General features: G+C 41.5%; 1 protein-coding gene across 5 annotated transcripts in view; it reads left to right on the top strand.

Annotated features, from left to right (window-relative positions):
- The window catches only part of plxna4 (plexin A4), a 237,391-nt gene that overhangs the window by 30,300 nt on the left and 183,671 nt on the right, over positions 1-23,420 (top strand). For all 5 annotated transcript variants that reach the window (XM_038738721.1, XM_038738720.1, XM_038738722.1 and 2 more), the window contains exon 3: positions 9,311-9,493. In XM_038738721.1, the coding sequence (XP_038594649.1) occupies positions 9,311-9,493 (183 nt within the window). The remainder of the gene's footprint in view (positions 1-9,310; positions 9,494-23,420) is intronic.

Here is a 23,420-nt window from a genome sequence, read left to right as displayed (position 1 = left end):
ACTGCCACCGCATAAATTAGACCCTGCTGAACAAGTGACGGTGGACTCTGCAGGAGATAAATGAGTTCTGACACACACACACACACACACACACACACACACACACACACACACACACACACACACACACACACACGTGCCACCACACTTCTAAGTATGGCTACTGCAGAGATGGAGGTGGTGGCTTTTAAAGGCAGAGAGGGGCTTTTGATAAAGTAGAATGATAGCAATAAATAAATTGTTATATGAAAGACTTATTAGGTGATTTATTAAAATGTAGAACAGATAATTCTAGGCTGCTTTAGAGTGGGGTTGATGCTGCAGCCATAAATAAGTTTTAATATATGGGCACAAACAGACAAATAAATCAGAGGCCTATTGCTTGAGCATTAGTAAATGAGTAGATGTAAATATAGGTCATAAGTGTTTTCACAATGTGAAGATATGGAGTGGGCAAACTCTCTTTTCCTGAGTGTCTGTGATGGATGGTTGTCTTTCCAGTATCCCACAGTGATGTTTTTAAATGAATTGTTGGTTGTTAGTCTATGATCAATTCCTCTGCTGCTTTAAATGATGCATGACTGTGAGCGCCGTGTCTCCCATATAATCAGAAATGTAGTTTTTACTCAATGTTCACTTCTTCTCCACTCTGTGTTTCCCTTGGGTGTAGAGAGCCAACACAGACACACACCGTACACGTACACACACATGTTCATACTCTTACTAAACAAGGTTGGTTCTAGGGTTCCTGCACTCAAGCACATAAGACACACAACTACATGAATATCAAAAGAGGGTGTTACCTACTCTCTTACAACTCTTGCACTTCTGTTACACAATCTTGCTCTATTCTATCTAATACTATGTCCAGTGCAAAGCATAATTTAACAGAACATTTTTAACTTGATATATTTTTATCCAATCTTTTATTTATTATTGGATAATGTTTTTATGAGAAGAAACCCTATATTATGTAAAAAATTAAGTTGTTCATACTCTACAATGCTTACTTTTCTAGCAATTGGGGAATGGATCTGAGACTGAAAAATTTACATTTTGAGAAACCAATGTTTTGGAATGGGAAAAGATCATATCATCAAAGTAGTTATAATTATGTTCACGGACACGGGTACATTTACAGGACACAGACCTGAGCAGAACCATATAAACACTCACTCCTGTCAGACCTTTGTTGCTTTATGCCATCCTTAAAAGGCTTTCAGTCGGAGTGAGAGAGATGGAAAAAGGGAGAAGTTGCGAAGAAAAAGTATGTACAGAGAGTGGCATGATGGGCAAGAGAGCAGTAGAGAGGATAGATGGTTAAAGAAGGAGTGAGAGGGGGATGCTTCCTCTCTCCCCCCAAATGGTCACGGTTGGCTGAGCCACATAATGCGTGCTCAACAGTATAAGTCTGCAAAGGGCCTGCATCCATAGATCATTGTGAAGTGGCATGTGACCTATAAAAAAACGCTGCCTGCTCCCTCCATGTTCACTGTGTCAGCAGAAAAAAAACAGAACAACAAAACAGCGGGATCGCAATAAATTCACTCTGCTCTCTTCGCTCTCATCCTTGATTCATTGCTCACTGCCTGTGTTGCTCTTTTCTCCTTTTGCCTGTCCTTCTCTTCATGTTCTTATAAAAATAGTTGCCACCATCCCGTCTTCTCATTTTGTTATTCTCCCGCTCCTTGACTCTCTTTCTCCCCCCATTATTTCCTCTTACAATGCGTTCCATAAGCACACAGTAACGCACTGTCTCTCACCCCCCCTCTAAACATGGACGAGAAAATTACAAGGTCGCCTGTAAGTCCCTGACAGGCCATGGCCATCCCCTCATCCCTTCTGCTAATGATCATTAATTACATGTCATTAACTAACATGCCATGGGCTATTCTTCCACATTTGTCATGTGCTATCGACTTCACATTCTGAATTCACTTCAATTAATTAGATTATTCTACTCGGCCGCCGCTGTTTCTTTGAGTCTTTCTCTTGATCTCACACGTGCTCATCCCTTCCCTGTTTAATCCCTCACTTGAAAGGAACTCTTCCAGTACGAGATTTTTTCTGTCATCCACCCGTGCTCATTTGTCATGTTATTGACTCATTTCTTTTTTCTGTTTTGTTCTGTGTTTGACCAACCTTTGAACAGTGTTGTATTCTGTGCTGACCATCTCCACCCGTCCTCCGTCTGATTGCGGAGCTTAATCAGTGGCTGGCTGGCTGCTGCTGATGAGTCAGTCTAGGCCACATCCTCAGGAAGGGAAAGGCTAGTGCATTCATTAAGTACATCCAGACTGCCCACCCGCCACCCCCTCCCCACTTCACCCCACTCCATCCACATATCCGCTATCCTGCTTGCTGGCTGACTCGCTAATTAAATCTCCATACATGATACCACTTGCTAAAGGTCAGAATCCATCACAATATCATTATTCTGTGATTAAACAAATGTCTCCCTCTTCCTTCACTGCTGGCTGGCCTCCACCTGAAAAAACTGATTTTATTGGATGCATTCATTTCTTTCCCATTGTTTGTCTTTTGTGTGCTCTGTCCCTCTTTTCACACTATTGTACTAGCAATTCCTTACCCCCCAGTGAGCAGGACTGTGCAATATTTGAAAAGTAATTGAGTAAAATACCAGTTAAATTTATCAAGCCAATTCCAAATAGTCATACCGTTAGGAAATTCATTGTCATAGATCAGTTGAGGGATAAGGTCTTGGAGTGCTGTATTGAACTGTATAACATTCTGAAAGATGTCTGATATTTTGTCCACCAACATAAATGTGACACTAATGCAGTTCAATACATCTCCTGCTCTAACTACGTCCTGACACATGACCACCGAGTTGAATCAACGTCTCTCTCAGCATCAACAAAAAGAAAATATAAATATGCTGTTTGTTTGGATTGCAATTGATGGAATTAAGTATATTTAATAAACTGCCAACTCCGTTCTGTAGCCGGTAATACAGGCAGACTTGTTTTTCTAACAAAAAAAGTCTAGTTTGATTTGTAAATTCTTTTTTTCTTTTATCTCTTGAACTCCCATCTTGCCTCTGACATTCTCCTACCCTTTTCTCTCCTTGGTCTGCTTTACTGATTTTCCCTAACCAATATTTATCATCTTTTGTAGCTGCTCAGCTAATGGTTTGCAGGTGCAAGCATCCACAAATGTGAATTAACAAAATATCACAGGCTTATCAAAACCTGCATCCGGGTCCTCTTACAGCTGATGGGAATTCCTGGATATTAAATGTTCATCTGCAACTTTCTGTCCCAGTAATATTTGTTCTTGCTAAAGCATGTCACATGACATGCCTAATCTCTGTTTGAGACTGATTATGTCCTTAAGTAAAATAAGTAATCCTCTCTCACAATTTACAGTTCAGCCTATCACTTTTTATTTATTATTGTTTTTGTATTGTATTTTACATCCTAATGTAAAGTATTCGCTTTTCTCAGTAAATGTGGCAGTTAGGAAAAAAAAAGCTACAAAAAAAACCCATACTTTATTTATATATATTAAACTTACTTTATTTCCGCGGTGTAAACAAACACACACTTGCTTTGTAATCACTGTACAGGACAGTGTTCAGTCACATGTAGAGAGACATAGAGCAGCGATCATTGACTGCCATTTGCAGCGGCATTTTTAAACTGCGGGAATAAAACGCTGTAATTCTCTATGCAGGATAAACCCTATGAATGTGCACTAATAAACACCATCAATCCCCATTTTGCTTTCTGTAACATCACAGTTAAATCTATATCCCCAGGGTACCATACAAGAAGGAAATTTAATCTCTCTTTTAGAATGCCCTGTGGATGCCTTAACTTCTGACAGTATATTTGTACAAGTGTAATCAGAAGTAAGTATGTGTTTTTGTAAGAACATTTAACCAGTAGGACTTTGATTCTGAGGCAGTTTACTTCCTTTGGTGTTCTGCATCTCGCTTATTCTGTGGTTGGCTTAAACAGGAATCTAAAAGCAGAAGAACGAAGATGGCTCAATTGGACATAAGGTTGGACACTTTCCAAAACAGACAGTTTTTGTGAAAAGGGAAATCGGTAACTTATTTATTGAGACAGGACACATGTAGATGAGCACATCACTCTCTGTGTGTGTGTGTGTGTGTGTGTGTGTGTGTGTATGAGATTGAGTACACAATGATAATGTTAAACCTTAACACCCAACTATTTCACAGTGGCAACACATTGCTGACAAAGTAACTTCACACACACAGAGAGAGAGAGAGAGATATTTATTGTGAGATTTTTTTTTTCATGTAAATTTACCACTTTGAGTTTTTTTTCTTAGATCATTTGCCCCTTGCCTCCATTTTTTTGGCAAATAAAATAGTCTATAAAATCTGTGAAAATCCAGTTACTTTGGTTCGTGGTTCATGTCTACATTTATTTTCGAGTGGGTTTTTTCCCGAAAGCTCCTAGCTACGAGTAGAATTTTAACTTTGAATTGAAATATAGTTCATATTTATGAATTAAAGTAAGTTTTTCAGTTATTTCCAGCCATCACATTTGCAGCCAGTCTCAAATAGCACACCCAGTTGCCTGTTTATTAGGTACACCTAGCTAAAGCTAATGCAGTCTAATACAGCAGTTATGCAAGAAATCCTCCTTCATGAAGTCCTTGCTAAACATTTTGTTCCAAATTGTAACTGGAGAGACACAAACACACATAAAAAATTGTCTACTGCCATATACTAGTAACATAATTTCTTGAGTTAAATGATTATACATAGGAAATAAGTATAAAGCAAATTATTCCTTTAAAGGATTAGAGGTAACTTACTTTAGCTGCCTTCCAATCATTGTGAACTAAACATTCGCCTGCATATCTTGATATATAGCTAAAGAAATGAATACTGTTTTTGCAGATGCTTTACTTCAAAGTGACTCACTGTTGCTGCAGGAGTCATACAGCCTATGTTTTAGTATAGTTAAATTGAATGTTGACATTATATCTTACAGTGAACACTGCAAACCCACTTAGTCATGACATAATTCTCTAGTGCTGCCGATCATCCTGGCAGGTTAGTAATTTGGCACAGTAGGGCTAGAGGAAATACTTGATTTCTTAGTGGCGATACAAAGAGCCACCACTGGCATACACTGGCTTTACTCCCCTTTGTAAGGGAAGTTTTCTCATGTAATCACCAATAACACTACAGTAAAACAAGCGAATCATGGACAACAAATGTAGCATGAATACCCTTTTTCACAATAAAATTAAAGTGCAGAATTAGCATAGTAAAATTAATTGGAAAAAAGTCATTGAAGCTGCCATATTGAGTATAATAACCCCTTTTTATTTTTTTTTAGAAGGAATAGCTAAGTACAAGAAAATGGACTCTATGGAGCCTCAAACGGTTGAGCAGCAACATGAAGCGAAATGTCTCTGTGGTTTAATGTGTGTCATTAACTTTGTGAACTTGCAGCCAATGGAACGGGCCCTCACAACAGTACAAGACCAGATTAGGCCATACATCAGAGAGCGTTGGAGAGCAGATCTTTTTCAGTCCCCCCTAATCGCATTGAGCAACTCTCTTTCTCTTTCGCGTGCGCCCACTGCCCCCTCTCTTTCTCTCCAGTCTGTATCTGCTGATCCCTCTGCATAGTCCAGAAGAGAGCTCTCTTTGTGCTGGTGCTGGCAGGCAAACAGAAGCAGAGAGATGGATATGGCTGAGAGTGACCTGATTCTGCCTCAGTGCCTGGCCTCTGTCCAAATACAGAGACTCTGCTCTCCTGTCCCTCTGTCTTTAGGGAGGAACCCCCCTGTCTTTCTCCTCTGTTGCTACGCTGCGGGATGCTGGCTGAAATACCTACCAGACCTGAGCAAGAACTGAGTTTGAGTTTCTAGTTTCAAGCCATTTGAGTTGAGTTGCTGTTAATAATCTAGCAGTTCTTCTGATTTTGCGACATATACAAATGTGTTCAACTTATATTTGTACCACTAATAACATTTAAATACTGTATCTGCAAGGATGGATGAATTTGAAGACACAGAGCCTCCTTTATTTCATTACTTTTTAATTTGTTCATAGAAACTGAATAAGAGAAAAATAAAGGAGAGAAAATAAAGTGTCTGTATTGTGCTTAACTTTGATGCATTGAAAGCAATCTGTTAGCATAATGGTGGGTACAATTCATCTATCTGTGTGAGCGGTCAACCCAAATTGTAAATGTTCTTATATCCGCATATCTTGAAGTCTTGAAACATTTCATTGCAACAATTTTTTGTGTCTATAAAGATGTTAATTAAATATGTGTATACAAGCATCTCATGAGTGAGGTCTTTGGAGAGTAAAAGAAAAGGAAGATGAAAAATCATCCTCAAGGTCTACATGCAGTGAGTGTTTGCCAATGCTGGTAACAGCTTGTAAAGCGCTGGCCATCAGAGGTTGAGACATAAATGGTTGAGAGAGAAAAAGCAGTGAAAAATGGTTGAGTCTGAAAATACATTAATGAGATGGGTTGAGAGAAAGAAAAGGGGCACAAAATGTGATAGAAGCAGTGACAACAGTGTCTTATTGGCAGACAATGTCAAAGGCTACATTGATGATATTTGGTATTCCGACTAGAGACGTGTTTGGCATCACAACTACAAATGTCATGTTTGGTGATGGTGTAATGAAAATGTGTGCTTCCTGAAAGGGCTGACAGACAGAAAGTATATTTCATTAGATTGCCGAATACGGGACGGAGATGGCGGCGGTTATTGACAACCAGCAGACATAGTACAGCATGTGTCAGTGATGAGAGATGAAAACGCGCATATACACACATTTTCACACATATAAAAACATCTTTTTTTCCACATGTATTGCCACTCACTTAAGCGCACACACAAATGTGTTGCCAGAAACACAGATAACGTGAAATGATTTTTAATGACAAAAACCACTTTGGCTGCCCCTTTTATTATCTTTTGAGGCAGCATTCAATCATCAAGCCCCAGATACTACAAAGTACTTCATTTTGCTCCTGATAGACCCTGTTAACCTTTGAACCCTGGAACAATGAGGTTCCTTTATAACTGATAGCAACACAGAGAGGCTGTTTTATTCTGTCACAAAAACAAGGAATATTTACAAATGCATTGGGGAAAACAGTAACAACAGTAAGTGGACACATGTGGAGATCAGTGTTGGCTTGTTTGTGCTCTAGAAAGGAAGAGGAATTGTGTCGATTATGAATTGTTGTGTCAGAAAGGGGGAGAGGGAGAGGGAGGTTAGCAGGTTGAGTAACACTGCAAACCAGAGTGATATTTCACTGTGATTATAGGAAGTGACCCTGGTTCTCATTAGAGCACCATTAATCTAGCAGCGAGCAACCATATGACTTGTAGGACACAGTGCATTCTTGACAACACCTCATTCTGAAAATGTCAGGGATGGGAGGTCCCAAGGAGAGGGTAGCAAATTTGAGTAAAAATAGTTCATTTAAATAGGTTTTTGTTTTGCACCAATATTAATCTTTGTTTACTCTCATTGGCATTTCATTCATTTGTTATCTATAATCTCTCCTTCCTCCATCCGTCTTTGGGCTTGTTGCTTTCATCCATATCTCAGCCCCCCCCAACTCTATGACATGATCTTGACCCAAAGTCATCTGTCGATCATTCATACCACTTCTATAAGCCCTTGTTATAGCCTAAAGCTCATTGTGGCCTAGAACAGCCATGATCCATTTGTCTAATGAAAGCAGTCCTCATATTTCTTCTGTCCCTCAGTCTGAGGCTTCTGATGATGATGGCCTTTAGTGAAAGGTTGTGAGGAGACACTTGGTGCTTGCAAGATTGATCGAAAGCCCAGGGGGTGCACTTCCAGAAGGAAAAACGGAAAATAAGACATAAACTAAAAGACCCTCTGCCCCCCAGAGCATCCCACCTTTGACAGCTCAAACCACTAGGCAACTGTAGATTTGAAGTGGTTTTAAGCCAAACGAAAGCCAACATCTTATCAGTGCATACTTTTTTTTCTTCTGAAGCTCAGTTTTTGTTTGCAGGATATTGCAATGTAAGGCCCAGGTAATTTGCTGTGGGCTGTAAGTTAGACTTTGCCATCTCTTGTTTTGCTTTACCTGACAGTTTTCTTTTGTTGTGGAACATTAATTTAATTTCAGCTAACCTTGTGTTTTGCTTATAAGTAGCTATTATCAACCGGTGCGTGCCCAATCATTCACATATATTCCAATACGGTTCATAATATATTACAAGGGCTTTTTTTTAAACATTCAAATCAGTTCGCAAGGCATTGCTTTTCATCAAGTCATTACAGTAACGTTTGTAATTCATAACTCATACCCACTATCTCTATCTTACTACTGACATTTTCTGTGCGTTTTGAAAGAAAGTGAACATAGTGTCAACTGCCACGGCATTTCTCCCCACAGCCCACCACATTGCTAAGCTATTAATCAAGAGCAATGCCTGCTTCATTCCTAAACCCAATGTTTCAAAGCCATTCATACACACAGAATAATGACCAACCCCTAGCACCATTATTCTCTTATCAAAACCCATAAGTCATTCTGCCCACAGTGGTATGAATATCCCCCTGGACAGATGAAGCACATGCATGCAAAACATGAAACACACCCATCTGTATTTAATCACAAAATCACAGTAGCATGTCCACACAGAAAGCATAACAGATGAACCTCCATCAAGAGTTGTATTAGTCTCTCAACTCGAAGTCTGCTTTTTATACATATTTAGATGCCTTACGGTTATTTGTCCCAGTATGACGATGCAGCACTTTTTTTCTCCCCATTTTTTTTTTTCACTTGGTTCACTTTGAATCATTTCACATTGAATATCCTGCCTCCCTGGCATTTCTGCAGTTGCTGTTGCATTGGGTGGACGGTGGGGAATTGTGCCTGACAGAGCAGCCTCTGGCGCTATTACTGAGCTAGAGCCTGACTGCAGTCTTCTTCCATCTTCATCTCTCGCTTACTTGTACTTGCTTGCATGTGGACCAGCAGATGCACACATGCATACAAATGATCACACGTTGTCTCCCACATATAAACGCTGGTCAGTTCTAGGTTTCTGTCTGGATAATCATGCTCAATACTGCTACCGGACTCTCTGCCTAACCTAAGCCTTTCTCCCTGAAGACCTCAGTGGCACACAGCTCTATCCAAAAGAAGAATTTTGTGAATTGGCCTAAGCAGTGCCCTTCACCTTAAATCTGTTGTCAAAATCATTTGTATTTCTAGTATTCATGAGGGAAACTGAAATAGATTTGTTATATATTGATCTCTCTGATTCTTCTCCACTGCAGCTCTTGACCATTGATGATGACTTTTGTGGCCTCGACATGAATGCGCCATTGGGCGTGTCTGAGATGGTGCGTGGCAAACCGCTCTTCTCCGATGCTGTTGACAAAATGACGTCCGTCATTGGCTACGTCTACAAGAACCACTCACTGGTCTTCGTGGGCACAAAAAGCGGACGAGTCAAGAAGGTAAGGAACAGGAATATAGGATTAAGTGTAGCAGAGATGGCTGAATTGATGAAAGCAGAGATTTAGTTTCTCTCTTTCAGAATGTGGAGTAAGGGCTGGGAATTGGGGACTGCTGGATTGGAGGAAGGATAGTAGTAGTAAGGCAGATTGAATTTCAGGCAAATCAGCTGAGTTGGCTGTATTTGCAGAAGGAAGAGGTGTATGTGAATGCATGAGAGAGATGGCAAGTGAAAGGAACGAGTGTGTGTAGTAAATTTGTGTGTGTGTGTTTGAGGAAGGGGGGATCAGGAAAACCCCTGAGGGGGTTTTATTCCTAGAGCCTAGCCTATCTGGTATCTCTCAACATCCTCCTCATCCACTGCACCATATATCTCACATACACTTGTATACAGCCAGTATCAGAAGTATCCGTTGTACTTTTCCTTCACTTTGGACTTGTAGAAAATCCAGAGCCCTGGGGGCAGATTGTAGCACACATCAGCATGTTGCAGAACTTGCTAGACAGCACAGATCAGCATGTTGCAGAATCGATTAGAGTTTTAAAGTTTCTTATCTGTTTCTTGAGGCAAATTGAGGGATCAGAATAGAATGAAATAGGCATACATAATTTTTTAAGTTATTAACTGCATTTCAGTGTATCAACACAAATCTGTCACAAGCCGGTCATGTTTGTTCTTTATGTATTTTAATTTAGTATTTTTGATGTTGATTAGTAATTTGGTTATGTAGTAAGCGAAAATCTAGAATATAAATTTTAGGAAATGGGCTCTGGTGGCTTTTAAGTTCCTGAAAACATGTGGAATTCTTTTTGCAGCTGGGAGTGTCGGCCATGGTGTTTGTGGACATCTTTGATCATAACTGTGTTTCCCTTGAAAAACATGTCACATTCTGTGTGACAGCAAAGCCCTTGGCTAAACAAGATTTGTACCCTCAGAGTTAAACAGCCCTGGATAAGCTGGGTTTTGGCGTGTTGTGGCTTCCACCTTAGACTTTCCTCATGCCCCTGTGCCCTTCCCCGTGTGGCGGCCCTTTTCTGGGCTAATGGGATGATGCACTGCTGCTAGGTGTGATAGAAGGGTGGTAGCTCCTGTGCTTTTACTCCCGCTTTCTGGCACTCACACACACATCTTAGGGCCATGACTGAGACTAATTCTGGGGCAGCTGGGCCAGTGAGCCTCACAGGCCTGGGGAAAATGGCATTACACAGAGAGGAGGAGTGAGAGAAGGGTAGAGTGACTGAGGGAAGCAGAGGAACGTTGAGCTGGAGCAGAGAGAATTTCGGACAGAGATGGACTATATTCCTGAAATGCATGTCTTATGGGTAGGAAGACATGGGAGAAAGTGAGTTGAGAAAGTTAAACAAAGGCCAGATTAAGGCCAGAACAAGCAACCGATGTCAGGAGCTGTTTTTCTACCTGAAAGACAGGCAGACAGGAGTGCTGGTTATTCCATTGCTTGTTTTTGCTGATTATAGGCCCCTGCCTGTGTTTGTTGTTGTTTTTGTTCTGCACAGGAGCAGAGTGGTCGAGGCAGCAGTTTTCCATGTTATAAGACAATAACCGACACATGGGAATGTTGTTTTCAGGGTTTTCTGAATATGTTTTTTTTACTTCAGGATGATGGAAACCATTTTTCTTCATGGTTATCTTCATGCTTTTCTTCCTCTTTCACTTGGCCTCTCTCCAGACATCCTGCTCAGAACCACATATTGGCATTTGTGAGAATCGTGTTTGCAGGATTTTGGCGTTGTTTTCATTCAAACAAAGATCGGATTTTGCACATATGGTATATTCAGGCGAAGAAACCCCACAGATAGACACCATATTTAACAAAAGGTGATCAATATCCTGTGTCAACCCAGGCACATGCACACACACAGCCCCATTACAACGCCATCCTCCCCTCCCATGTACATACTTCCCCTCCCCTGTTGTTAACTGTATACCATTAGATGACATCACAGGCAATAAAAGACAACAACAAGACAATAAAAGGTTTGAGCTTCAGTCCACCTCCTTCATCAGTGACTTTATAACCCCTCAGCTAATGGATGTTGATTTATATACACTGCTCCACCTCACTTGTTCCATCCCTCAAGCCCCCTCCTCCTCCGTTCTCTCACTTCTTCTCTCACTCACTCTATATCAGTCTTTCTGTTTTTTTAGTGTTATTTATGATCCTGTGACTAACATGTCACCCTGAATAAATATGAGCATTACGGTAAAAGAGAGTGGATGGACTTTAATGCAGTGGTGTTTGGGTGAGCTAAATGTTTACGGTGTTTACATGCTCACTTTTATGACATCATGAAGTCCAGCTGGACAGGAAGCTGAGTGAATTAAACTCAATTTGCTTGTGAAATTGTTTTACGTAATGGGGGTGAGACTATAATTTCGCTAGTATAATATGAAGCCTGTGGATTAGACTATAGACATGGCTCTACTTCTATACTGATTAGGACCTTCATTAACATAATGCATTCCCTAGCCCCTAAAACTAACCTTAACTATCACAAATACATGCTTAACCCCAACCCTTACCTTAAATTCAGAATGAGATGTATATGAGATGGCAACAGAGAGAGACTTTTGACTCAGTTAAAGTTCTTCACGTAAAGTAGGCCCATGTTGAAAAAATGAGATGGGACATGTTCCCCTGGAGTCTAGATGCTGGTGGTGGTGATGGAGTGATTCTGCTGGAAAAATCTGCAGATCGTTGTTGTCATGGGGATGTAGTCGATTGTAGTCATTCTGAAAGATAAGCAGAATGTTGATTTTTGTGGTGTGAGAAAGCAAATCTGGAGAGTAAGGTTGGCCCGTGAAGAAAGAGCAAAAATTTGCCAACACAAGAATAAAGAGAAAACATACTGATCTTTCGCCAATGCCCCCCCGCCTTCACTCTTAAACAGTCCTTTTGAAGAAGTAAGGACCAGCCAAAATGTCCTCAATTTGCTCTCTTGGTCCACCAATTTTAAGTACGTCCTCTAAAAGATAGTAGTACAAGACCACACACACACATACATAGACCTTGCCTTAGAACACCTTCCTGTCATCATAAAACAGGCAGTGCTGTTGAATCAGTAGAATTCTGTACATGCCCTCAGCTACAGCCGTGTGTGGCCTTTACTGTCTCACACAAGACTTTAAACCCTCACACCACACAAGGCTTGTATGGTCCGTACACCTCCATGCTTTTCCCTCACTCTTTTTATTTCCACCCCACCTCCTGCTCTTTTGAATTGATAGAATGTCTCTTCTCTCCGCTCTTCACCACATTTCCTACATCTTTCTCCTATTAGTTTTGTGCTTCCCCTCCCTTTTTTCCTCCTCCGTTTGCCCTCTCCTTATAATTTCCTTCTTCCTTTTCCCTTCATCTCTTTCCCTCCCTCTGTCTATCTGTCCATGGCTGAGTGGAGTTGCTGTGAGAGCTCTTTGATGGCTACCATTGGAAGTGAACGGACCATATGGCTTCCTTCAGCCTGTCGGTCAGTTTGGCTGTGCGTTGGTTCTGTGGCTTTTAGGAGATGGAGATGTGATGGAGATAAAAGGCTGTGGCTGGGTAAGGTTTAAACCCATTTACTGCAGGTCAGCGCACAGCAGCAGGTCAAGGGGAAAGCCTTAACCCCCTGCAGGCTTTGGTTTAGTTTATGGTCATATGGTCAGGCTACACATTTGCATGACAGGTCGACGTCTGTGCGGACACATATGCATGATGCTCGCACACTGCACATGATTGCATGTAGTGAGATAAGCACACATGCATGCATCAATGAACACTTACACACCAGCCCACGTAGACACTGCTGGACAAAGGCTGGACGGGTACCTCTATGGGGTCGTGGATGAATAGGTGGACTAGGGGACGAGAGGGAGGTGAGGAGGGAAGAAGTGGACAAAAAAGACAAGGAAGAGATGAGATTGAGGGCCACCTGCTGCGGTGCTAATGCATCTCGGCTCTGTCCGTCCCGATGGGGGAGCATTGGCGCTCAATACAATGAGCAGCTAACCTTGAACTTGACATAGACACAAAAATGAGCTGAGGATAAATTTCTGTGCCAAATGTAGTGTCTGAAAAAGCAGAAGCTTGCCTGCATGCTTCTTGGAGTGATGGTACAGAGGGAGAAAAAGAAAGGAAAATAAAACATGTTTTCCACAGAGCATTTGTCAGCATTTGACCAAAGGCAAAGAGCAGGGTGTCGGGTTGTGACAATTTGTTCACCCTTTAACCATAGCCACTACTTTTCAATCTTTTCCAGTCAGAATGGGAAGGGTAAAGAAGCGGCAAGCACACAGAAAGAAAGAGGGAAGTGTTGTGGAGCAGGAGGAAAAATGGTAGCGACGAGGAAGCCAGAAGGTGAAGGCTATGGCTTCTTGAATGAAGGAAGGAAGGCTTGCAGGAGTAGTGTAGACAGAGAGAGAAATATGTCATTTAAAGGTTGTCAGAGGAGATGGCATGAGTGAGAAACGAGTCAATTCCGATGCTTAATGGTTAATGTTTGTTGTTGGGAAAGGTCATACTCACTTTTGTCTCAACCTTTGCCAATTTTGATCGCAAGTTTCATGCTTTGTGGAGCTCTCAACAGCTACAATAATCTTTTTTCCTTTGTCCCTACCTGTCTGCTGCGCTCCTCATCACAGACTATGCTATTAATCTTTCATGTAAATTTTCCTCTCCCTTGTTATTCCTCAGCCATGTCACATTCATCTTAACTCTCTATACCATGCCTTCTATCCATGCCAACTAAAACCTTCAAAATAGCAATTTATTCAAGTTTACCACACTAAATATTTGTAAAAGAAGGAGCAGATCAGAGAAAATCATTTTACACCATTGCATCAGTTATTTCAAATAAGATGTCTGTGAAGATTCTCATGACATCCAGGTCATGGTTATCCAAGGAATGGATGGCAATGATGCAGTGGATAAGACACACAATCCACTGTGACACATCCATCAATGTGTCCCTGAGCAAGACACTTGACCCATAGCTGCTTCACAAGCGTTTGACCACTGACATATATAGCAGTTTTAAGTCGTTTTGGATAAAAGCATTGCCTAAATGAATGAATGTAAATGTAAAGTTGAAATCAAGGACAAGATTGGTTGAAGATACTCGTTACATTTTGCCTCTCATCCAAGAGTTTAGTAGTAAAAACTAAATGTATGTAGTGAGTTTGACCAATTTTAACACCAAGAAGTCAACATTCTCTTCTGTATCACCTACCTGTAGTGATATATGTGGAGACTGATTCCTATTAGCTGAAGAATTTGAGTGAGTTTACTCAGCAACATTTTAAACCTAGCAGTTTGATCAGGTAAAAATAATTTAGTTTGCAGAGCCATGATTAACATATGCAATTATAGACTTTTTAACTTATTACTGTCACAATTAACATTGCATTTTTGTGACATTTCCTGTCAAATAAATGACAGTGGCAGTTCCACTAACTGACTTTGCTGTTGGTTCAGTAGATTATGAATTGATAAATGCACGTGAGTAGAGCTTTTACTTGAGATATTTATTGCTTTGGACCAGTCCCATATGTTTTGTGGGTTGATTGTGTCCTTGTTATGCATGTGTGTAAGTGTGTTGTCTTTGTGTGTGTGTGTGTGTGTGTGTGTGTGTGTGTGTGTGTGTGTGTGTGTGTGTGTGAAGGGTTGGTTAACCCCAGATGCAGATTATTGAAATAGGCTGAGCTGAGCCGTGGTCAGTGGAGCAGAGGATTAACTTCTTAGAGCTAATGATGAAATATGCTTTAGGACGGGCAGGCATCGTGTGTTCATGCTGCACGCGTGTGTGTGGACAGTGGTTTATGATTTAAGCCCACTCCCCACCCTTGTTATGCAAATAAACACAATGCTCTTCAACACAGGTGTACACACACACACACACACACACACACTCTACTACTATCACCCTGGCCAATAGCCATTACAACCTCCACCCAGTAGTCAATTCCTTCTGGCCAGTGGTCTAAACCGCTGCTGTTTTCAGCTGGTATTCCCAGAATGTCAATGTTCCCATGCTGTTAAGTATTCCTCAGCAGTCTTCCTAGTTGCCTTGGCACTGTGTGTGTTGCTGCTACTACACCAGCTAGCGCAGCAGCACACACTAAAGCACGCTAAATCGTGAGTTGCCATGGTAGCATAGGCTGTTCCATGAAAAGAATGTATAGAAAGCATCAACGCAGGGAAGACACACACGCACATAACTGAGATATATTGTGAGTCACTCTGTATTTAATTCCCAGGGAAGCTGTCTTGCTCTTGCACACACAGTGTAGACGTTATGCTGATACAATGGACTGAGTGTACATTAGGATGATCTGATAATAGTGGGCTGGTATTTTATGACAGGTGCTGTCCACCTCACAGCTATAAGGTTGATTGAACACGCCATCTTAATGTGTTGCTGTTTTTGTCTCGCTGTATTAACTGCTGTCTGTTACTCAGCTTTGCTCTGCTATTTGTTGTAGAGATAGAGGAAAGGGGAATCAGTCAGTGGGAATCCCCCGGCAGCCCCTGCCACCCCCCTTCACCTTGTGCTTTTTTTCATAGCTCTTTTTTTGCACCATTGTTCCTAGCCAATAGTTTCTCCACACATCTTCTGGTAATTGCTTGGTGCACAATGTTTGTTTATGCCAAGTTCCAAAGTCCAATTTCTCCTCTAGATTTAGGCTGTTGGTAAATAGCCTGTGTGTGCGTGTGCGTGTGTGTGTGTGGTGTTTGGATATAAGTTTATGTTATATATTAGCCAATTCTATATAGAAAATCACTGGAGCTAATGAAAAGCGAAGTCCAACAATGGCCTGGGAAGAGGATCAGAAGCTAGCGGGTGCCACGTATGCTCGCTTTCTCCACAATACTAGCCATGCTGTCTTACTAGGCAGCAGGCAGAGTCCATATTGAATTCAGTCAAGAAACCTTAGTGTTCTCTTCTAGATAGATATGGTGTAGACTGTAGACTTGGTATGAGGAAGAGAAGGAGGAGAGGGGAGATGAAGAATGGAAGATGGGGTGGAGAGAAAGAAATATACAGGGAAATTGGGCATGGTGGATAAAACTGATGTAGAGTTGTAAAAAGACAAGGAAAAGATAGAGTTGATGGATGATGCATGATGGAGAAACAGAAAAAAGACAGATGGAGAGACGCAGAGAAGGATATATTGCTGGGAGATTGAATGTGCACCACATGGTGAGGGTGATATGCAGAAAGTAGAGAGGAATGGATGCAGAGATAAACTAGGGGCTAAATAATCCAAGAGTAAAAATGAAAAGGTGGAGGGCCTTGGAAACAGAGAGTGAGGTAGAAGTAGAAAGCAAAGGGCCACTGGGGAGTGATAGAGCATGTCTTCCAGACCATTACCGAATTTACCCGTGCGCACACACCTCTCAGCTTTTCCATTTGGCCATCCGGCCATACGCAGTGTTTAGTTGATGAAAGACATGAGGGAAGAGCAGGAAAGCAATCGCTCCTCTGACTTAGCCTAGACAGAGTATCACATAGTGCTCAGGTTAGCAAAGGGCAACCACTGCGCACTCTGCCTTCCTGACTCAACAGATACACAAAGTACCCTGATATGGTGGATGACATTGCTTGTACATGCAGCATGTTTGGGTGTCAACCTTCATGTGTGTGCGTATGTGATCGTATGCAGAAATAGCTGTTCACCTCACATGTGTCATTCAGGTGTGTATTTATAGATGCCATTGCTGTGGCTTGGCCTTATCCCTGCTTTCCATTGCTGCTTTATAATGGATGAGCTGCCAGGGGCTGAGCAGGGAAATAGCGGACACACACACACACCCAACCTTGGTAACCAGCTACTTCCCTGCAGGTTGACACCATGTTTGCACACACATTCACTAAGTCAACCACTCAATTGCTTTAAACTTGCTGCAGCTTGTCGCAAAGGTGAGCCCCCAGCTATGAATCATGGTGCATGTAGTGTTGTACCCTAGATGCGGTTTGTATCGCTCTGACTTGCTGATTAGCTGCAGCAGCTCTTAGTCAGAGTGAAATTAAACTGCCTCAGAGTGTCAACTCGATGTTACGCTGCTGGATATTTTTAACGTTTTTCTAACCTTCCTGTGAAATTGAATTAGTATACAGACATAAGACTTGCAGAAATCTGATTTGTTTGTTTTTTATTGACACAGATCTTTTGTGAAATGGGAAGCAGAAAGAGAGTGGGTGAACAGCTACAGAAAGGAGGGCACGGCAGAGAGAGACTGAAAGAGTGTAGAGGGCAAAACTGGCGAGCAAGAATGATGGGTGAAAGCTACAGAGATGGAGAGAATGTCGACAAAGGGTAAAGGGAGACAGTCTGATGGGAGGATAGGGGGAAAGTGGTGAAATAGAGTTTGATGTTCATTTCACTCTTGTGAGTCTGCACCTATTGAGAAGAGTACCAGTATGTGGCAGCCTATTGAGCTGTGAGTGATTTGAGTGGCTATTCTCCGCAGTGTGTACGTGGAGTTGAAAGGCTTGAGCTAGCAGAGAAGTTGGAGAGAGAAAATGAATATCTTCAGTCTGATCTTTCTGTTTCCTGGCAGTTTGAACTGTAGTTGACTCTGATGTGTAGCTGGCTCAGGGTTAAGACAAGGTTGGCTGCTGAGAAGGATGAGTCAAGGTCTGGGGACATAAACAAATCAAAGGGCTGACATGGAATCTGTGCTTTGATCGCAAGTATAATTTGCGCCTGTCATTTTTTAAAATCTTTTTTTCATCTAGTACTTAAATAGAAAATATCAAGATTCTTAGACCTTGGGGGAGAACAGTTTTTTTGTCAGTTCAAATTACTTTTGTGTATAACTTTATGTGTTTCTTATACATTTCCCCATATTTGGAGTGAAATACTGTGACAATCTTGCCATACTTTGACTGTTATGTCGATATGTCATTAATTGAAATGTGTGGACATAACACATAACACGAAAATCTTTTGACCTCTTTTGCACTCCATTACAGTAATCCTACTTCGTTTTTGTGAAGTTTATAATGTAGATTTTTTTGATGAGGCTGATCCAGTCTCTTACAAAGTAATTTTGGTCTATACACACACTGACAATGCCTGTAATTCGAGCAAATGACTACTGAGCATTGCCAGACCATAGTCAGCAAAGCGAAAATTATGGGTTGGCTTTGTGAAGCTGGGAAATGCTTAATTTGTGGATCATTTAAATATCCATGCTGCTTGTTCATCAGTGTCTCAGATAGTGGGTATTGCAGTTTCAGCTGTGTTAAGATACCAACCCATAAGTAACAGCAAAAACAGGGACGGTGTTGTGAGTACATTTTTATAATCTAGTGGCAGGTGAATTACAAGCTGCAGCAATATCTCTCCTCTCTCCTTGCTTTTGTCTAGCATGCTCCCCTTCCCTTATTCCCCTTCTTTCTATTCTAATTAACATGTTGTTGTATGGCTGTCCAGCAAGAAAAGCTGGGAGCCTGTGTGTGTTTACAAGCTGCTCTGAGGATGGCTTTGCCAGGCGGGCACAAGGCCTATATCACAAAGTAAGTTTGACTTAGTCAGGCTCTCTTGGGGTTACCTGTCTTCACCAACCTTGGTGACTGTGGATAAAAAGTATCACAGAGCTAGTTTACAACTGATGCTGTTAACTCTGGATTAACCAATGAACCTACAAGCACATTCACATGAAAAGGTTTGTAATACAGTAATTAGAAAATCACAGCATAGTATTTAAAGTGTTAAGAGTATCTCAAAGGAGAAGCAATGAAAATCAAATTTATTGTACTGATCTGTTTGATGTCACTCTGCTCATTATTACTTTTTAGTTTACTTTGCAGGAATTTAGCCTGTGTTTGGATCCTGTCAGAATATTGACTCACTATTTTCTGCCAGCTGACTGATTAGTTGGCGGGCTGATTAAACATTTTGATCTGGTCTTATGACTGAACTAATCCTGCTCTGGAGCAGGTTAGGCATGTAGGTGCTAATCTGTTCTGTTTAAAAGTGATCCAGCTTTGTGATTTTGGAAAGCCTGAGTTAAGCCCAAAGTTAGCTGTCTAACTTTATTAATCTGAACCAACAGCAATCTGACAGCTGCTGCCAAAGATGGGCCGTAAACACACACACACACACACACTCTCTCCACGTACCACATGTATGCCCAGGCACACTCCATTTAAACTAAACACAGTTCAAGTGTAAAGACTGACAAGGAGAGTATGCTGTACAGAAGCAACCACAGTAGAAGGAATAAAAAATCTACTAAATTCCTGCAGCAAGTGTACACATACGTAGTTACATAGTTTGGGTTGACAGGCATATGAAAACACAGCCATGCTTCAGATGACATAAGATAATTGCTTAGTTACATCTCTCAAATGTTCATTCTCACCCAACACATCTGAGTTTTTCTCTCCTACCTTGCCTGTCAGGCTGACTCTTCAAGTCTAGATCTGCTCGGCCAGTTAATTAGCATCACTATTAACATTCTTCAGCCATATCAAGTCAGTGTCAAGCCAGAAAATGGGAATGTAATTATGTCCGAGTATTCTCTCTCTCTTTCTCTCCTCTGCTGATGGATCATTGAGTAGGTAACCACATAGAAACATTCCAAACAAAGCTGTCTCCCACACACATACAGACACTTAGACAGACTTTTACTCAAAGGTGTCTTAATAGTTAAGAATCACCCTGTGTGGCTGAAGGAAGACTCTACTGCTTTTTTTGTGTACGTTGGAAGAAGCACTTCAATTGGCATTAATTACTCTTGTGTAGTAGACTGTGAAGGCATGGGCTCTCCAACACTTAATTAACAATTCCTAAAAGTGATTTATCGTTAATTAAATAGTATAGAAAAAGTTCAGCTTTAGCTGCACCCCAACAAAATTACAGTATATTAATTATCATTTCAATTTTGTTTCATGAGTTGGCATTTGCCTGTGTGCGAGTACCAAATCATTGCATGGCGATTGTTAATTTGCGCTCCAGCAGTAGAAAATCAATACAGTGTCTAACAACTAATCACACAGTGTGTTCCTGTGTAGCTCAAGGGATGGATGGCTAGCAGTAACCCTGCCATGGCCAGAGTGTAACTTCCTATTAATGCCTCCATTATTGTGGTATAGGAGGCATATTTCTTTTTCCAGTCATAACCAGCCATAACTTAACGATGATCAAGGATAAGTGAAGATGAATGTTCTTTTAAGTCTAGGGCTGTTTTATCTGATGCAAAGTAATGTTCTCTTTGTTGAACATGTCTCTTTCTTTTTCATTCTACTCTACACAAACTTTCATCACTTTGTATGTAATGGGTTTTCTCAAAATCATTGATGGATGACTGGTTGAAGCAGATCAATTTTCTCTCCAGTTTGTATTAGTAGTGGTGCATGTAGCACCCATATTTCTACAATAACTCTCATTCTTTGGATTCATGGAAGCAACTCCTCTCGCTCTCTTATTATTTACCTCTTTCTGTCTTCTATATCTCCATCCTTTCTTTTCCGATGTACCTCCCCTCTCCACGTCTCTCTGATTTATGGCTGAGTCTGTGCAGCTATAGAGGACACAGCACTGCAGGTGAGCCCTCTGCCTCCCCTCCGTCTCTCACCACCTCCTTCCCGGCACGCCTGTAGCCAATCATTGCACACCGTTGGTCTCTTGGGGCGACTTGTGCCCCCACACACCTTTTTCTCTTCTCCACCTCTCCTTCTCTCTTTCTCTGTCTCTCTCCCTTTCTCTCTCTCTTTGCAGAGAGCAGTCTGCTTCACAACTGGGTCATTCTAGCAGCCAGCCAGGGAGGTAAGGCTAGGCTAGTCCGCACTGTGTAGCTAGGCTCTGTAAGGGGGACTTCTGGGACTGCAAATGGAAGTGTGTGCTGTCGAGGGGGTTGTTTGTTTGCATGTACGTGGGTTTATTCAAACCTGTTGAGAGTGCAGATAGATTACGATGGAAAATGTGTTTTGAATGCAGGTTTGAATAAAACATTTCTTTTGCGTTTATGTGTGCATGTTTGCATTGTCTCTGTCATGTGTTTAGACGCCTCTATTAGCCACCACATGTATTAAGTCTCCTGCAAACATCAGTTGCATCTCCCAGCACCTGTTTGTTTGTTTCAGTTTATTTGCACATTCTTATATTGCTCAGCTTCTCCTCCTACTCATCTCACAGACACACATGCTCACGCACACCCTCTAATGCTGTTGCTGCAGTGGTGTCAGTGAGTTGCAATGTAGGTTACTCTGACTCGCCCATTTAGCAGATGCTAGCGTAAACATCTTTAAAAGGGTCCCTGGGTCTGTCTGTCTGACATCAAGACTTTGAAGTGTGCCTTAGGTATTGAAGCTGCTTCATAGACACAATGAAAGCAGAGATGGAAAGCGAGAGAGTAAATAAATGAGATGGAAGGAGAGAGAGAGAGACTGAGAGGGGGATGCTGGAAAGAAATGATTAAGACAGCAGAGGCAAGTGAAAGGAGAAAAAGAATTGAACATCTGTAATCTTGCACACCTATCCTCGCAGTCTTCTCTTTTCCTCTCACCTCCTCTCCTCGCCCTTTTTTTTCCCATCTTCAATGCAGACCTTAATAAGTGGATTTTTATCTCAGCTACACCAGCACTCTCAAAGGATTATGGGATTTTTCCCCCCTCCTACTGCACACACAGAATGGTAATTGCCAATCTGCAGTTAGAGACACTCCTTGTTTTAAGGAATAAGGCAGAATTGGTTAAAAAAAACTTCTGCTTTTTTAATGTTGATGGTGGCTTGGTGTGGTGTTAGTTGCTGTGCTGCCATTACACTACCTGTAATCTGTGTGTACCTTGGAGTTCACAGGGGGTCTCGTCATTGTCTAGTATAAGACATTATCAGTGGTCTGTGTCAGCTAAAGCTGCGGCATCCTCCCTTCTTTTCTCTCTTTTCTCTTTAAATCTCACCTTCACAAGGGATGTGATGAAAGGTGTGGCACCCAAGTTCAGCCAGCATGCTGTTTTCACAAACTGATTTTTAACCCACACACACATAGCTACACACAAGCAGATGCAGTTTACACTTGACATGTGTGCACCAGAAATCTGCCCTAGCTCTCTTTTGCATCAATGTCCTCCCCCTCCCTTTCCCCATCAACTCCGGCCAACGTAAAGCCAGGGGGGGACACTTCATTAAGTGTGTTTTTAGTAGAGCAATACACGCTGAGCCCAGAATCACTACCACAACCACACTGTTTGTGACACCTTTTTGAGTGGTTGCACATGAGACTCAATCACTGCACACTCTCTGTCAGCTATCAGCAAGTGCTAGCTCTTTCCTGCTTGATATTCATCCCTGCTGTGATACTGGACTTGTGGTTTGTTTAACATGGATAACAAAACAGACCTACTTTGTGTGTGTGTGTGTGTGTGTGAGTGAGAGAGAGAGAGAGAGAGAGAGAGAATCTATTTGGAGGCTATGTAGCTCTTATAAACATTCATCACTATAATAAGAAATACAATAAGAGCAGAGTCACCCAGCATGATGTGAGAGAATTTGTCAGATAAGTTTAGGTAGGGATTCTATTGGTATCTGCTTCCTATTTCCTCCCTCTAATGTAGTGTTCAAAACAAATTGAAAATGATCCAGTGGGAGAAGATGCAAAAGAAAGATGTTTTTTGTACAGTACAATGCTCTTTTGTGAGCAAAAGAATAAAAAGCATTGGGAATACCATGTGTTTCATTCCTATGTGTCGAAATACTTTCTGACGGCATGACATCAGCCTACACAACCTCAGTCCAGTCACTGCTCACTGCTGTAATAGTCAAAGATGGATTTAGGTTATCACAGTAGCAGTGCAGCTCCACAAACTGGGTATGCAGAGAGGTGTGTGTGTGTCTGTGTGTGTGTTTTAGTGTGTTTTGGTGTACTGTAGCACCTGCCTGAATCCTCTAAAAAGCCAGCACCATGGATATTTTCTATCCCTTTC

This window comes from Micropterus salmoides, unplaced genomic scaffold (assembly GCF_014851395.1).
Source record: "Micropterus salmoides isolate LMB-PRFRI ecotype aquatic unplaced genomic scaffold, ASM1485139v1 Ms_hic_scaffold_23, whole genome shotgun sequence".
Classification (NCBI taxonomy): Eukaryota; Metazoa; Chordata; class Actinopteri; order Centrarchiformes; family Centrarchidae; genus Micropterus; species Micropterus salmoides.
The sequence above is the reverse complement of the archived record's forward strand: the minus strand, read 5'-3'. Positions and strand labels throughout refer to the sequence as shown.